The following is a 17,028-nucleotide window of genomic DNA, read 5'->3' as shown; positions in this document are numbered from 1 at the left end:
TTTCTCTCGGGCATGCTTTATGAAGGAGAGTTTAACATAGAGTGTTTGTATACTTTTTAACGCATGCATCTAACACGTTAAGATTTTGTCATATACAATTTTGAAACTGAATTATTGTGTATAGGAATACGATGTATATTAAAACTTATTATTCATGTTTTTTCTTTGCATTTAATTTTTGAACTCTTCCTTTCCTAGTTTAACAGAATATTCCTTTATAAAAAAACATGTAGTAACTTTTGCATAGTAACATCTGATCGGACTTGTCTCAAATTCGTCGAAGAGCGATGTAGCTCTGGAGCTCTTAGAAATAGAGGATTAAGTCATAAGAAAACTAATGGTTAAGTAAAGTGCAACATTTGGTTAAATCAACAAGATGTGTATGAACAATCCTAAGCGTAACTCGACGACTGCTTCGATCCATTCACAGAAAGTTGTGCGAGAGTGAATGCATAGACACCGACCTGAACGGACAGCCCACACGGCAGCGCCTACTACCACCGACCGACTGAACCGACTGTCGCATACAGAGCGAAACGGAAGAGCGCATATTTTTTTTATTATTGTGTCGGTATTCGTTCCTCAAACTCATGGTTAATGGTGAGAACATTACTTGCTCCGAAAAATAACATAGTAGGACATCGCCTCGTTCGGTCACATTCCACCAGAAAAGACTCTCACCGAGTGGTGTCACATATAGGAAGGAAGCACGTCGCCTACTTTCATGTCCGAAAAAAAGACAAATAACCATCGCAGGAAATGCATTTAAGGCGTTAGAAAGGATTTTCCTGTGTTGTGATGTTGAGTGCAATTCAAATTTATTAACATGAATGGTGTGCAATCGAATGTGTAAAAGTTATAGGAAAGAAATAGTCAGCAGAGAAGTTTCCGGAGCGCAGCTGAAGACAAGTGCGTAAATCATGTCAATAGATTTGGTGAAAAATCGAGAATCCATGGTGAAAGCCTGGACGACGGTAGTTGACACGAAGAGCTCCACCAACTGGGCCCTGTTTTCGTACGAGGGTCAGACCAATGTGCTCAAACTGCAGGAAACCGGCGAGGATGGAATATCCGAACTGGCAGCCGAGTTCAACTCGGGCAAAATTCAATACGGGTTCGTGCGGGTCGATAACAAGGAGACTGGAATTGCAAAGTTCGTGTTCATCAATTGGCAGGTGACTACGTGAGCACATATCTTATCTGAAGGTTCCGTAAACAACACCGGTATAGTGTTGTTGACTAAAATATTCAAACGGAATCTTAGCAACCCAGATAAGATAAAGATCTGGGAGTTCACCTTTCGATATTTGTCGTTTTAGGGTGAGGGAGCGCCTACTGCGCGCAAAGGAACCTGTGCCAAACATGTAAGAGACGTGACAAATTTGTTACACGGAGCGCACATCACAATTCACGCTACCAACGAAGATGATGTCGAGGAAGCGCTGGTGCTAGAAAAGCTGCAGAAAGTAATCGTTAACGATTTCAAGGTCAAAGATTACTCACAGGCCAACGGTAGGTGATCGAATGACTTTTCACAGTTTTTAATTAAATTTAATTGTCTTAAAACGGCGTTGGAGAAAACACTGACTGCCGGTAGAGATTTACAAGCGGGCAGAGAAAGGCGACTCACAGTGCTGGGAAACAAGTGGGTCATCATGGATAGAAAAAATGAAAAATAACAGTTTGTTCATTAGTCACAACTTCATGGTGAACGCCGTAGCCGTTGAGCGCCACACTTTACTTGGAGAAAGGCGATGGGTGGCGATATTGAAAATGGACAACGCCGTATTTTTATATTGATTGAATGAATCAGCAGAGAATGGCAGGAGGTTTGATTAATTAATCGATTTTAATGCTTTAGAACCGGTTGTGCTGATTTGAATACGAGCTGATGTTTTTTTTGTGTGACTCAAATTGACCTATTGTTCGATTCGCAAAGTAACAGCTGACGCCCGTTGCATGTTCTTGACCAACATTTGTAATTGACTCACGTTCGCAGCTGATTACATATGCGGATAGCATGGCCTACCATGTTAGCGCATACTAAGTTTTGATAGCGTTGTTTCGCTCTATGGGCTTCTCGGGTTACTTTGATTGCTTAGGCACATACACATGTTTCCAGAAATTGCAGTGTCTTACGGGCTATGAATCAAAACAAAAAAGAAAAATATTTTCACGGCTTATTAGTATTTTCTACGTTCGATTCTTAGTGATCGGAATATGATGATTCAGACCTGTGATGTTGAAGGAAAACCTTCTTAATAAATTATTCATACCACACTCTTTGATTTATTCAACATGCCTGCATACATGTGTGTAGAAAAAAAAGTAAGAAATTGTCAGTGAACTATTCGTCAACCAAGACACGATGGTCCATGAAAGATTCTAATATTTTCTAATTTTTCTTGACATTTCATTCTTACTGCCTCTCAGACTAGTGTTCTATGAGCACTACCACAATTCGGGCTCGAAAAGATAATAGACCGTTTAAGCTAGGGAATGTCCCATTATTTACAAACATCGGTTCTAGTATTTTTAAGTCTACTTTATCTGCAATCTAGGGGATATTTTAAATTCCGTTGGTTTCAAACCGGGACCTAGACAAAGTACCGTCAAACGGGGTGACTTGCAACACTTTGCAACTTCAATCAACCAAAACCATGATCTAAACGTAATTTAAAAATCTAAAATCCATGTAGAACTTTTAATGGCCGGCCCGCCTACAGAATGAGATGATAGAGAATTGAATCGAATTATTTTGTCATATCAAAAGTCATCAAAAAGGTGAAATTTTTTAAATGTCCTTGTGCGGGGTGACTTGCAACACTCAATGCTAATTTAGTTTATTCCAACAAAATGTTGATATTTTTTATTAGTCACACTTGTTGAGTATTGTTATTCATGTATTTAAAGCATTCGAACCAGTACAAGAGCATTTAGAATACATTTTTGTAAGAAAATAATTGAGCTTTTTTTGTATGGGAAAAAGAGGCGTTAAATCATCAAGGTGCAATATCTTAACTGAACAATATTTTTAACTAGTGTTTGTAGTTGATTGATGAATTATTACTCTTTTGATTATAAAGTAGACCTAACACAAAAGTTTTTAATTTTTATAAAACTCTAAATTGCTTAGAAATAAAGTGTTGCAAGTCACCCCGCATAGGTACATGTATATAAAAATGATTTTTATTAAAAAGTTGTTGCTAAAATTTTGTAAAATAAAATTCGTCATATTATCACTTATTAGTTATAGAAACAACATGTAGAGTATTACTTTTGTATATTAATTCTATCTCATGTTTTCAGGTCACGATTTTGAACCTCCATCAAGTATCAGTTTTCTAGACATTTAAAATAATTATGTTTATTGTATGAACATATTTATAATAACAGCTTTAATCGTGGCCCCTACTTGAATTGTGAATCACATGTGTTGAAGCACCGATTTAAAACAAATTTTCTTTTACAATTTGTGTTTTATAGTGAAATTTAGTTGTAAATTACAATGTGTTGCAAGTCACCCCGCCGTTGCAAGTCACCCCGTTTGACGGTACTGAAAACAGCTCGAGTCAGCGAATCCCAAACTCAACAATCTAGTTTGTCGCGCGATAAACAAGCGAGTTATTTTGAAATCCTGAGAAGATTCTCTATGCTTTGTAAAGATCTTTGGCATATCTTTCTGCTTTGTATGACATTTACATTTCAAATTGATATTTTATTGGCAGAAACGAATTCTCTCAGTTGACTTTGTTTTGTCATGATTTGCTTATACACATTTTGCCCTACTGATACAAATTTTATGGAAGAGTGTTTTGTGTACAGCCCTATTTCTTTATATAGGAAGCCAGATCCTATTCTTGGTACTTTCGTTTCACTACGGCATTTTCCACAATATGCGTCGTATTGAAGTGCTTCTTGTTGCAAAGTGTCAGACAATTCGGCCTCCCATTCAAAAGTGAATCATGGAAGTACCCAAGTAGTACGGAGCATATTTTCAACGAAAACTATAAATTTTGCGATTTAATATACTACGCAACAATGTACGCATAGCTGAACAAATAAACAAATACTAAGGCAGTTTTTTTTTTACAATTTTTCTTCAATTTCCTATCACAACATTTACTTCACTTACTTGTGGGCCCCGGGCACTAGACCTATTCATATTTTCAAAAATGTCTGGAAACTCCCCAGTCAACCAATACTTTGATTTTTCATTGCGAAATGAACTTCTGGCCAAAATTTCACTCAATTTAGAGTAAATTTAGTTGTGCTTCAAATCAATTCTTTGTTTTTGGGCTATTTTCAAGCTTTAAAAAATCATAACTACCGAACGAAACATCAAAATTTATCGGAAATACTTCTACATAGTAGTTTATCCAATTCTACGAACTTTTGTCGAACACAATTTTATGATTGGAGCAAGTTTTAACATAGTTTGGTTGAGGTTTGTATCTCGAGGTTCTTGAAAATCTCTTTTTTCGGGAATTGTTTTCACTGAACAGCATGTCTGCATGAAAATTTCGGATTTTTAATTTCCTGACATGATGACAATGCATATCTAAAAATTAATCCCGTTCAAAGTAATCATTTATCTTACGAAAATAAATTGTAAAGAATAGGTATGAAGCACATTTGTAAATCCACTGTGGGTGAGCCAAGAGCACCACCGTGAGCTTCAATGAATACAAAAAATGAACACGTTAGCACTGGCTTTTCTCAGTCGATGATGATGATTGTTTTCATATCGTTCTAAATGATCAGTGAAATGCGATCAAAACAATCATCACTCGGAAGAAAAAGCAATGCTAACTTGTTCAATTCATTCGTTTCCGGTACATGTGTCATGCATGATTTAACTATGCGATGCGGTGCTCGATCTTTGGGCATTTATTGTAATTTATTGTAAGGGTATGCGAAATACCGAATGATGCCGTCAAACACGCTTCGAAACGAAATTCCGCGGAATTCCACGGAACTCGTACAAGCGGAATTTTTATTTTGCGATTCCGTTTCGTATCGCTGAATCGTAAAAATATCTCCGCGGAAAACTAGAAATAAACGGAATAAAACGGAATTTCGCGAAATTTCGAGTAAATTGTCAATCACATGCCTACATTGTCATGGAAAGGGTATTGGGTTAGTGGGATAAGTTTTGGATCTGTGAGTCTATGGTTCTATGGCTCACGCCTAACCGAATTCGCGATATAAATCGATAACAGCATTGTACGACAAACCACTTTCTGGCTATTTAGATGTGCACTCTTGAAATGTTGATGCATGCCTTCGATTTATTTTCACCTTAAACGAGGAAGATGCGTACATTATTTTATATCAAAAACTCAAGCTAGGTTTATTCACGCCTCCTCCTTTTTCTTATTGCGTGACCTAATTTCTGCAAGGTCCCTAATTTAAACAATAGGCCTATTCACATGACGTCTCAAATCAGCTGATCGGGAAGCACTTTGACAGTTCTTCTATGAAAATGACAGGCTTGTGTTAGCACCGGTCCTCCACCAATGTAAACAAATGCATAGACGGATCTGTCACATGAAAAGGCCTATAATGCATTTCCCGGATTGTTTGATACTGATCATTTATTGTTACAAGTATCATTGGAGGACCAAGGATCAAGTAAAAGTTTCAAAAATGTATTTGTTTCGATCGATTTTGATGATTTTTTAAGGAAAATCACAAATAACTATAATTTTGAGTCATGCATTCATTATTTGTAATATTATGTTGTTTCCAGATTAAGGTCCGAATTTGTTGAGATACTTAGGGTATTTCGAAATGGAAAAGCAAAACAGTACTTTTTCTGATTTTTCGCACATCTGAATCACGGGAAATCAATAAATAAGGCAAACAAAAAATTTCGCTTATTGAAAGACGGATTGTCTGAACGAACATTGATGAACTTTTCAATCTGATTTGCAGTTCCTCAATATTTTCAAATACCGTAAAACGGAGTAACTTTGATAGTTTTTTCTAAGAAAACTTGAATATTTATGCATGCTGTTTCAAAGAATTATAATTCATATTTTTTTAAACAAGTACTGGTATCCTAACTATCGATTGCAGTTGATAGATTGCCAAAATAATTATTCTGAATGGATATATAATTTTTCATATAATCGAAAGTCGGTTTTTGTTTTGGGGTAACTTTGATAATGAAGTATAAATCGAACAAAATTGAATCAATTATGGAACATGGGCGTTGCATACCTCTAGGCGTTTAAAGCTATATGTAAATTTCTGACTTAGATTACAAAAATGGTCCCAGTTTGTAAAAATGGTTTTCGCTAAGAGGTTTGAGACCTACTTCATGTTCTACTACAACTAGGCTGTCAAGGATAAGCGACGAACTCATTATGACTCCACCAATTAGTTATCGTAGAACAGATTGTTTGTGAGCGTTTCAAAAGTGTTAAAATCTTATGAATTTTTAATATTTGCATATAAATCTCCAAATGTACTTGATTCCAACGAAAAAAGCTTTGACATTAAGTGTCATACTAATACTCTTTACTTTTGTATTCGTTTTGTTTAACTGATAAACAGAAACTATGTTATTTCGTTAAGTATGTTGTGGGTCTTGCACTATCAAAGTTACCCGCATTATCAAAGTTAGGCTTCACATTTATTAATAATTTGTTTTTATTGTCAGCTTGAAACCAAGAATCTTAAGGCGAAGTAGGCCGTCATTGAAATTTGTACGCGTCGTTGATGATTGTTGCTAATTCATCTCACGATTTCAAATCAAAGAAAATCAGTTGGTTTTGCACTGACACAGCTGAAAAAGTTTATGCATGTTAGCGCGTACACTGATACTTTTTTAAGCCAGTACAAACTATCAAGACTGAGTTTTATCATTTGAAATGCAAGCTGAAAAGTCATCATTGTTGCCAAAACGAATGACGGACTACTTAGCCTTAACATGAAATAATCTCAAAACTCCTCTAAATCACAATTTTCACAAAAATCGTCCAGAAATGTCTGCACATGTTTCTGAATACGATCATTACTCCAGTATTTGCTCATAAAAACTACCGGAAATACCTCCAGTAATTTCCACGCTAATTACTCTCAAAATTTTCCTTTCACCAGATTTTTTCATTTATTCTCCCAGTCATTTATGGAGTGATTCCTCGAAGAATTAATGCACATTTCATGAAGGGAATTTTCCAAAAAAAATATTAATCCTAAATGAATTTAACCACAGGTTCACGGCAGCGGTAAACAATGCGCGTTTGGCTGAAACAGTAAATATCATGTTGCAATATTTTTTTCGTTTAATTTTTTCATAGTTTTATGAAATTAAAATTGAATCAAAAATTATTGAGAGAAAAGCGGTGCGTTTTCGTAGATAGGTGTATTTTTGGCAATTTAGTTTGCTTGGGACATTTTTGACACCCAAAACGATTGAAGTTTAGAAGTAAGAAGCACGTAATAAAATATAAATATTTTGAGCGCGATAGGTTATAAAAAGATTCTTGACAAATTGAATGCAGCTGTCAAAAATATTAGAATTCACCCTACGTGTATGTATACCAAAATTATCACTACACAAAAAAAATTCGCGGAATATTCAGAAAAAAATCGTTTCGTTTCGAAACATTTCGTGAGGATTTGAATTTCGTATCGGTTTTACGGAATATTTCAATTTTTCGTTTCGTTTCGCTAAGAACAATTTTGAAAATTCCGCATATCGTTTCGTTTCGTATCGCCATGGAAAATACTCATATCGCATACCCTTAATGTAAACCAATGAAAATCACGTTTTCCTACACATTTCAGCCCGTTCAAAATATATGGGAAATACATTCGATTTGCATAATCTGCAGTAGACCTGTTCATATTTGAAAAAATGTCTGGAAATCTACCGGTCAAGCAGTATCCTGAATTCTCCTACTAAGAACAATGTCTGGTCAAATTTTCAGCTAATTTGATACAGATTTCAGTATGCTTCAAGTTAAAAATGTGTTTTAGGGCTAATTTCAAGGTTTGAAAAATCATAACTAGCATGTGGAAAATCAAAACTACTTGCTATTACTGTGGGATACTCCCGGTTCGCACTTCAGCGAAACACCCGCGAATCAACTGTCCGTACACTACGCGACCACTTGTGATACGATCACACGAAATTAAATGAACTATTCGCACTTCAATCGAAACCAAAAGAACTAATTTATTCACTTCACACAGTGGACTGTATTTACGATACGCGACGCGACGGTCCAACGGTCGATACCGATGCCGTCGGTGGTTTGGTTATAACTAAATCTCCTTCGTATTTCTGCATCAAGGGATGCTGCAAGAGATTAACTCGATCCCTCATCGGGTTATCTCTCTCTGGGAATTAACATATGAACTATTGATATCTATCTAGAGCATTGCGGTCACTCAATTGCCGATCTGTCTCGTGGTACAGTGGCGCGTAAAAATATCGTACCTATCTATATCTAACATACCGGCCGCCTTGAGTTCACTCAATTCAAATAACTATACTATAAAAGAACAATTCAAATTCAAATACGGATCTTCTCCAGACACATCAACTATCTCGCTACTTCCGATGAAAAGCTCCTCCTGGCGCTCTACAGGCTACACCTGACCGTCCTTCAAGCTGGCTGTAAGCGATGCCTTCAACTGATCCTCGTTCGACATTTCCTGAAGACTCTGCAAGACCTTGTACTACAGCATGACTTCAGCCGATGGACTGGATGCCGTACGCTGTCGAAAAATAACATGGCTTGATTCCAGAACAGACTGATAATTGAAGGGACATAACTTATCTGTCGCCCCCTGGCGATAACGGACGAGTTCTCCATTCTTGCCAAAGTGTGCCCCTATGGGGGCGTAAAACGCTGTGCTGAAGTGGCTGTCGTACTGGGTCTGAAGTCGTCGTAGAGAAAATACTGTTGACGAGAAAAACCGATTGGGCTCCGAACAAATCTTTAGGTTTTGACTACGTAACTTTAAGGGCGGCCCCTGGCGAATGCGGCAAATGCCGCTTGCTGCCAATAATGCCCCTACTGGGGCCATACTTAGCTTGGTCGATCGCAGGGGTGACCGACAAACGATGTACCAGGGATGAGTGAGTATCTGCTGAAGATCAATAACGCTTTGTATCCGAAATACTAATTTGAAAGGGCTGAACGTAACTTAGATGTCGGCCCCCTCGGCAGATGTGGCAAATCGCCACGAGATTGCCAACGGTTGCCCCCAATGGGGGCGTTGAATGCTATTGAGTAGTTGTAGACTGATGAGCAAAGAAATATCCAGGCATACGGGCAGCAGAGTTTGACTGTCAAGGGAGAGCAGATCAGTTCCTTTCCACATACACAAAATGTAATACGTAACTTGGGGAGAGCCCCCTGGCAATAGCGGCGGGAATTCACCGCAAGGTGCCAAATGTGCCCCAAATGGGGGCGATAATACTTATTGTTGAACTGGATGCTGCTCCTCGACAATCGGTGGGACATTTTGCAGTGGAAGAATACAGATTTTTGAAATCCCTCGACGGTATGATCCTTCCTTCGTACGGACGGTGATAACCCTCACGTTGCCGTCGGAACCTGGATGTAGTTCCTCTACTCGTCCCAGTTTCCACTTGAGCGGTGGAATGTTGTCTTCCTTTAAGAGCACCATTGATCCGATGCCGAAGTTGTCTCGTTGTCTCGTCCACTTGTTGCGACTTTGTAGACTTGACAAGTAATCCGTTGACCAACATTTCCAGATTTGCTGGCTGTAGTTCTGAACTTGCTGCCACCTGCTGAGCCTACCCTCTAGTAGCCCGCTGAGATTTGGTTCAGCTATTGCGGTAAGTGGGCGTTGGATTAAGAAATGCCCAGGAGTTAGGGCTTCTAAATCCCGAGGGTCGTTGTTCAGCGGAGTAAGTGGCCTAGAGTTCAAGCACGCTTCAATCTGGGTAACAACAGTGTTCATTTCATCGATCTTCAACAATCTGTTACCGATCACTCGCTTCATGTGACCCTTTAACGATTTCACAGCGGCCTCCCATAGGCCACCAAAGTTGGGTGACCGTGCAGTGATAAACTTGAACTCTATCAAGTCTCGCGCTGTCTCCGTTGCTACGCGTTCCTGGAACTGTTGTTGCTGGAACAGTCGATGCAATTCATGCAGCTCTCTACGAGCTCCAACGAAATTGGAAGCATTGTCGCAGAGTATCAACTCCGGCCTTCCACGCCTTGCGACAAATCTCTTAAGAGCGGCAATAAATGCCTCGGTGGTAAGATCCATCACAACTTCTACATGCACTGCCTTGCTAACTAGACAGACGAAGATGCTAAGATAGCATTTCACCGGTGCACCTTTCCGGGTTGGAGGTTTCAATTCAAAGGGACCGCAATAACCAACGCCTACACGCAAAAACGCAGGGGCTGGCGACACGCGTTCCAGTGGCAGATCTCCCATCAGCTGTTCATGGGTACGCGGCTTCGCTCTGAAACATTTCAGGCACTAGGGCTTGTATCCTTTGACAGCTCAACTGTAAGGCCATCTTCAGTGTGGTGTACTAGAGAGTACACCAGACACCGAAAACGCCCTTACAGTTGAGCTCAAAATACGCGTATATGTCAAAGGATACAAACTCTACTAGAATTAAATGGTATAGTACTAAATTCGGATTTCATTTACTTAAGATCGTTGAGTTTACTCTGCATATACGAACGCCGTTGAGCTAGGATATCAATATCACCAGCCAAATAATTAAAGTGCTTCATAGTAATAGGCTGCCACAGCCCACGGTTTTCTTCACGGTCAATGGCGCCTACCAGGATCTTGTCAATTACGATGAGGAACAGTAGCGGTGATAGTATACATCCTTGCCTCACTACAGCCTGCAGCTACAACCCGGATGGGTTCAGACAAGACCCCGTTGTGCAATGCTCTGCACGTAAAGGGCTCGTACTGCGCTTTGATGAGGCCGATGATTTTCTCAGGGACACCCTTGCGTCTCAGGATGCTCCAGGATGATACGAAGCGTGACAATATGGTCCACACAGGATCGTTCGGCACAGAATCTCGCTTGTTGCCGACGGAGAGTAGCATTGATCTTCATCTGGATCTGGTTTAGGATCACTTCGCATAGAACTTCGAGAACAATACATAGCAACATGATGCCTCGCCAATTATTGCAAACAGTGAGGTCACCCTATTTAGGGTACCTTCACTAACACGCCAGAAGTCGGCCAGAAAAGATGCGGATATTGCGGAATAATTGATGCAACAGTTGAGCGGATATTGCGGGGTCTGCTTTGAGCATCTCGGTTGATATGTGAGCGACCCCAGGGGCTTTGTTAGATTTTTGAATGGCTGTTTCTATTTTCTGCAGTGATGGGGCTTCGGTGAACCCTAGGCGGATCATGCGGAGGTGTTGGTGGCTGGGTTGGTACTTGAAAAAGTTGTTCGAAGTGCTAAAACCAGCGTTTTAGCTGGTCAGTGGGGTCGGTTAACAGCTGTCCCATCATGTCTTTCACGGGCATCGTCGTATTCATCTTTGCCCCGCTAAGGCATCGAGACTCGTAGATATCATAGAGGAGACGAATGTCGTCGGTTGCTGCGGTTTTATCATCTTCGTCAGCAAGGGAGCCCACCCACGCTCCTTTGTCCCGCCTACATGAGCACTTAACTTCCCTTTCTAGAGCCGAGTATCGTTGATGGGAAAACGCCTTGGCTCCTCTGCTCTATCGCGGCTTTGGCTTCTCTCCGTTCCTCCATCTTCCTCCAGGTTTCATCGGAGATCCACTGTTTTCTCTGGGTGCGTAGCTAACCCAGATTATTTTCCCTGGTAGTGATGAAGGTATTCTTGATGGCGGTCCATTGCTCTTCTACGCTGCCACCTTCCGAAATATTTACAGCACAAGTCTACAGTTCTTCACTTTGGCATCTTCCAGTCGGCGTGTGTCAAATCGACGTCCGACTCTTTCTTCCTGTCGAAGAATCAAGAAGGCTCCGTTTCCACTTTCGGCTGATACAGATGTGGTCGATTTGATTTTCAGTTAAGCCGTCACGGGAGACACAAGTGACCTTGTGAACCGAACGATGGGGGAAGAGCGATCCCCCGATCACCATGTCGTTGTTGCCACAAAACTCTGCCAACAGCTCTCCATTTTCATTCATTTCTCCGAGACTATGGCGGCCCATGACGGCCTCATAACTAAAGTTGTGGGATCCTATCTTCGCATTGAAGTCGCCCATGTAGATCTTGATATCATCCTTCGGTATCTTATCAACGACTGCATTGAGTTGACTGTAAAAGTTATCTTTGTCCTGCCATTCGGCAGCATCGGTTGGCGCATAATATTGGACAATGAAAGCTTTCGAATCCGTGTTCTAAGTCTGGCGATGATTATACTCTCATTTATAGGCTCTACTTCATAAGCGCGGCGTAAACTTGCAGAAAGCCGAGGTGCCGAGGAGCGTGTTCACATCGCAGGCCTAAATAGAGCAGAATCTGTCCCGATGGTATTCTGTGTTCTGCAAATTTTGGCCAACGGATTTTGTTCAGTCCTAGGACATCAAGCTTCATGCGACGCGCCTCGTTTTCGAGTTGTGCCAGTTTACCCTGCTGGGCTAGGGTTAGTACGTTCCATGTTCCAATTTGTGTCCTCGGCATGGCTTATCCTCTGCACCCAGCAAACATATTTGTTCACATAATTGAGATTCAGCTCAGCAAAGTGAACGCTTATTCGGAAATAAAAGATTGTTTAAATGCAGTGTGGTGAATACAACTTCATACGAGTTCGTTTGAAGCTTTCTACACTTTCGTATATAATAGGATTTTTTTTTATTATTTATTTATTAGTCAACAGGTAAAACATTACCCCAATGACCCTTGTTTCTTAAACAAAATACAAACACTAAAATAATCAAACCAAGATTACAAAAATTAGCACAAAACTCGACGGTAACTAGACTTATTAGTTTCACGCGACACATTAAAATCAAAAACATGATAACACATATTGAATACTCGGGACATGCTACGCATTGGTTCCTGTAAACCGTAGTTTGTTCTGGCAGAAAGTATGTTGATGAACGAATGAGTTCGAAGATTGCGCCGTCGTACGTTGATGTCCAAGCAGCTGAGCAGTGTGGAGCAGTCGATGTTGCCTTGCAGGAGATCTCCAACAAAGCAGGCTTTGGCTACGTTGCGTCTCGACACCAGTGACTCCAATTTGATTAGCTGACATCGGCTACCATAGCTGGGCAGGTTAAGCGGATCTCTCCATCTGAGGTGGCGTAGAGCAAAGCGGACGAATTTGCGATGAATAGCCTCAACACGTTTGATTCCATTCTGATAGTACGGAGACCAGATGATTGACGAATATTCCAGAGTAGGGCGCACTATCGAACAGTATAAAGCCTTTAGACAGTACACATCCCGAAACTTTTTGGCATACCGGAACAGGAATCCCAGTTGAGATGAAGCTTTGGACACAGCATATGCAACGTGGTCTTTGAATGTCATTTTTGAGTCCAGGGGAATGCCCAAGTCTTTGACTGTTGATACGCGCTCAAGTTGCGTGCCTGCTAGAAAATATCCGAAATGGAGAGGTGCATGTTTGCGGCTGAATGATATAACGGAACATTTTGACACGTTCAACGACATTCGATTTATTTGACACCATTCAGCGAAGGCTTCCAACTCATGTTGTAGAAAAACTGCGTCTTCCGGTTGCTTTATCGTCCAATACAGCTTCAAGTCATCGGCGTATGAAAGCGGCGTATGCACTTCATATGACTTTGTTTTAACAAACAAACAAAAAATAGAAAAGGTAAAACAAGTTAGCTGCAATCCTCCGCGCAATGATCTTCCGATCGTTAATCATATTGGCTACCACTGTTCCGTTCAGTCACTATGAAATGACACTGAAATCTGGCAAACATAAATCCAGCAGTATAACTCATTTGCACGTACGTCTACCCCATCCATACAGCCACCCAGGTTCAAAAGAATTTGTCGTCAGTATATTTTGTAAATATATCAGAAAGCTCCAATAGTTGTCACAGCTTTAACATGTTCTTAATAATTAACTTGTTCCTCATTAGATCATCATACATTAACCATTATGTTTATTTCCCAGTCAAAAATGTTGTTCACATAACAGATATCGCATATGCGGTAACAACAAATGATTGAAAATGCACGAATTTTCTCTATTCGCACAAATTTGGAGGCTATATCAGGCAATTCATCATGGCCAATACAACTCTAGAAAAGTTGATTTGGCGCTTAGTATGACTAGCGTGTATGACTGAGTATTGCAGTTGATGTGATTTAATTTTTACAAACATATCAATATAACATAAATATAAAATCGTAAGACAGGCTAAAAATTAGTGATCATCAGTGATTACATTAAGCGCTCTAATGATTAGCCAGAACTCTGAAGCATTTTTCTTTTGTGATTTCAATGAAGTGCAGCTGAAACAGCACCGTAAGTCTGGGGAATAAATACAGCTCGACTTGTGGCCCCAGAGTCGCTCACCCAGTAAGGTAAAAAGCTATACTAGGTACACCGCCTAACGAAAGATTGCTCTATCGCAGTAGCAAATGCATTACTTCAATCGTATTTGATGCCAAAGTGTTATTTATTTAGTAAGTCAAATCTTGACGTTCCAATGCAACTTGGGCAATACAGGCAGAAAAAAGTTTCACAGCGTTGGAGAAATGTTTCGAAAGTGAGTTGTCTTCCGGTAAAAGTAATCAGTACAAAAATAAAGAATGCGTTTCACTTATTAAGGATTGCCTATCGGTTTTGTGAAACTTAGATGTTTCATCCAGCGTTGTGTACTCTTCCCCTGTATGATTTTATATTAACATCAGATGAAATCAATCTAATCTCAAATTCAAGATTATTATAGAACCAAATCAAGTGAAGTAGAAATCGCAAGGGAATGACATTTTGAAGTTATATATTTTGTTATATGAAATTGTGATGTGGCTCCATAAACAATTTCAATCAATTCAATTTTGCATCATATCCAATTCCAACGTAAACTATACATTTATACAATTTGAAACTAACATCCTTATATGATCTCTGGTTTGCTGGGCAGCCAACTCTTGGTCGGCGCGCCATAGGCGTTGCAATTCTAACATAATGTGAGTGACAGCCGTAGTTACTACATTCCAGCACTCGGCATCCACACACATTCTATCTATTATATTGTCGGGGGACGACTCCCCTTCGCATGTAGCGAGCATGCGACCTCTCACAACAATGAAACGGGGGCAATCGAACACGACATGCTCCGCTGTTTCCTCCACATCAGCACAATTGGGGCACGCCCGAACCTATGCAGGTACCATGTCCTGACAGAAACTGCGTCAAGTGGGAGTTCACTTCCCCATGGTTTCTTCCATACCAATCTGACACATTTGGTATTAGCCGATGGGTCCACCTACCCTTAGTGGAGATATCCCATTCCTGCAGCCAGCTTCTGAGCGTTTCCTTTTTACACGAGTCGCGGACTCCTCTGGTACCCCTTTGGTTGAAGCATTGAACATCTTCCTTGATGATGAGCCCGATGGGCGTCATCCCGGCTATGATGCACACGGCCTCTTTAGATACCGTCCGGTATGCACTTGCTACTCTTAAGCACATTATCCTGTACGTGCTTTCCAACCGCTTTAGGTTTCTGTTCGTTCTAAGCGCTTTTGACCAGATTGGTCCTCCATACCTTAGTATGGATAGCGCCACGCTTGCCAGCAGCTTGCGTTTGCTGGCAATTACAGCAGAGCTGTTAGACATCATCCTCGAAAGCGCCGCTATAGCCGTAGATGCCCTTTTACAGGCATATTCAACGTGGCTAGCGAAGCTCAGCTTGTCATCGATCATTACCCCAAGATGCCTAAGGGATCGCTTGGACTCTATGGTGCAATCACCTACCGAGATAAGCGCCCGTTGCTCGGACTTGCGGTTGTTGGCCACCACCACCTCAGTCTTGTGACGGGCCAGTCCTAGTTTCCTAGACTTTATCCATTTCTCAGTTAGGGAAATAGAGTGCGCTGCTGTCAACTCTATTTCCTCCATCGAATCACCATAGACCACTAGGGTGATATCGTCGGCGAAGCCAACAATCTTAACACCCGTCGGAAGGGGCAGCCTCAGTACGTCATCGTACATCGCATTGCATAACAGCGGGCCCAGGATTGAACCTTGAGGTACTCCCGCAGTGATTCGAACGCTTTTCTGCCCCTCCTCTTATCTCAGTGGGTGCACCTCAAAATTAGATTAGTTGACCCGTCTGTTACTTTTTAAAGAATTAAAATCGATCGATTTCTGACAAAGTTACAGTACACGCTATGTCTAAACCAGCAGATTATGCAAATCGAATGTACCTCGGAATTTTTTTACTCTAGAGTTCAGTAGTTGGCTTATATTTTAATAATCGGAAGGTTTTAAAATATTCCATCGGTGAGCTTTTGATTTTTTTCACATTTTAGCTTATTTTTCCCTACAGACTATGTAAATCAATGAAAATCACGTTTTCCTACACATTCCAGTCCGTTAAAAATATATGGAAAATACATTCGATTTGCATAATCTGCAGGTTTAGACATAGGTCCATGGACCCGTGCACGGGTTCACTATTTGACGTTTTAGCGGTGCCGTGTTATTTATGTGACCATGGTAACGAGTGAATTCAGCACCTCTCAAACGCAGTGTTGTGAAAAACTCAATTTCTCATAACTCACGCTTGATATATTTCATGCGTGAGTTATCAATCACGCAACTCAGCAGTCAAAAAATCATGGATGAGTTGACTCACCTTTTTGACTCATTGTCTCGTATTTCCACAGTTTACTCACACACGGCAATAATTTCTTGTTAGTCTGGTAAAATTATAGTAATCCTTTCTAACGTAAACAACAACATTCGGGTTTCACGAGTTTTTGCCGGGTTTTGCGACTGAATCATTTTTAACGGTTTGAGTTGATTGAGTTAATTTTGCACCGAAATCTCAAGCGTGAGATTTGCGATGCAGATCTCTAAT

General features: G+C 40.4%; 1 protein-coding gene across 2 annotated transcripts in view; it reads left to right on the top strand.

Annotated features, from left to right (window-relative positions):
* Positions 1–452: 452 nt before the first annotated feature.
* LOC5568593 (drebrin-like protein) overlaps positions 453–17,028 on the top strand; it is a 35,416-nt gene continuing 18,840 nt past the window's right edge. The window contains exons 1-2 of one of the 2 annotated variants that reach the window (XM_021855928.1): positions 453–1,175; positions 1,320–1,512. In XM_021855928.1, coding sequence (XP_021711620.1) covers positions 921–1,175; positions 1,320–1,512 — 448 coding nt within the window. In that variant the 5' untranslated portion in view covers positions 453–920. The remainder of the gene's footprint in view (positions 1,176–1,319; positions 1,513–17,028) is intronic. The other variant, XM_001652375.2, reaches the window with a different exon arrangement.

This window comes from Aedes aegypti, chromosome 3, assembly GCF_002204515.2.
Source record: "Aedes aegypti strain LVP_AGWG chromosome 3, AaegL5.0 Primary Assembly, whole genome shotgun sequence".
NCBI classification, from domain to species: Eukaryota; Metazoa; Arthropoda; class Insecta; order Diptera; family Culicidae; genus Aedes; species Aedes aegypti.
The sequence above is the reverse complement of the archived record's forward strand: the minus strand, read 5'-3'. Positions and strand labels throughout refer to the sequence as shown.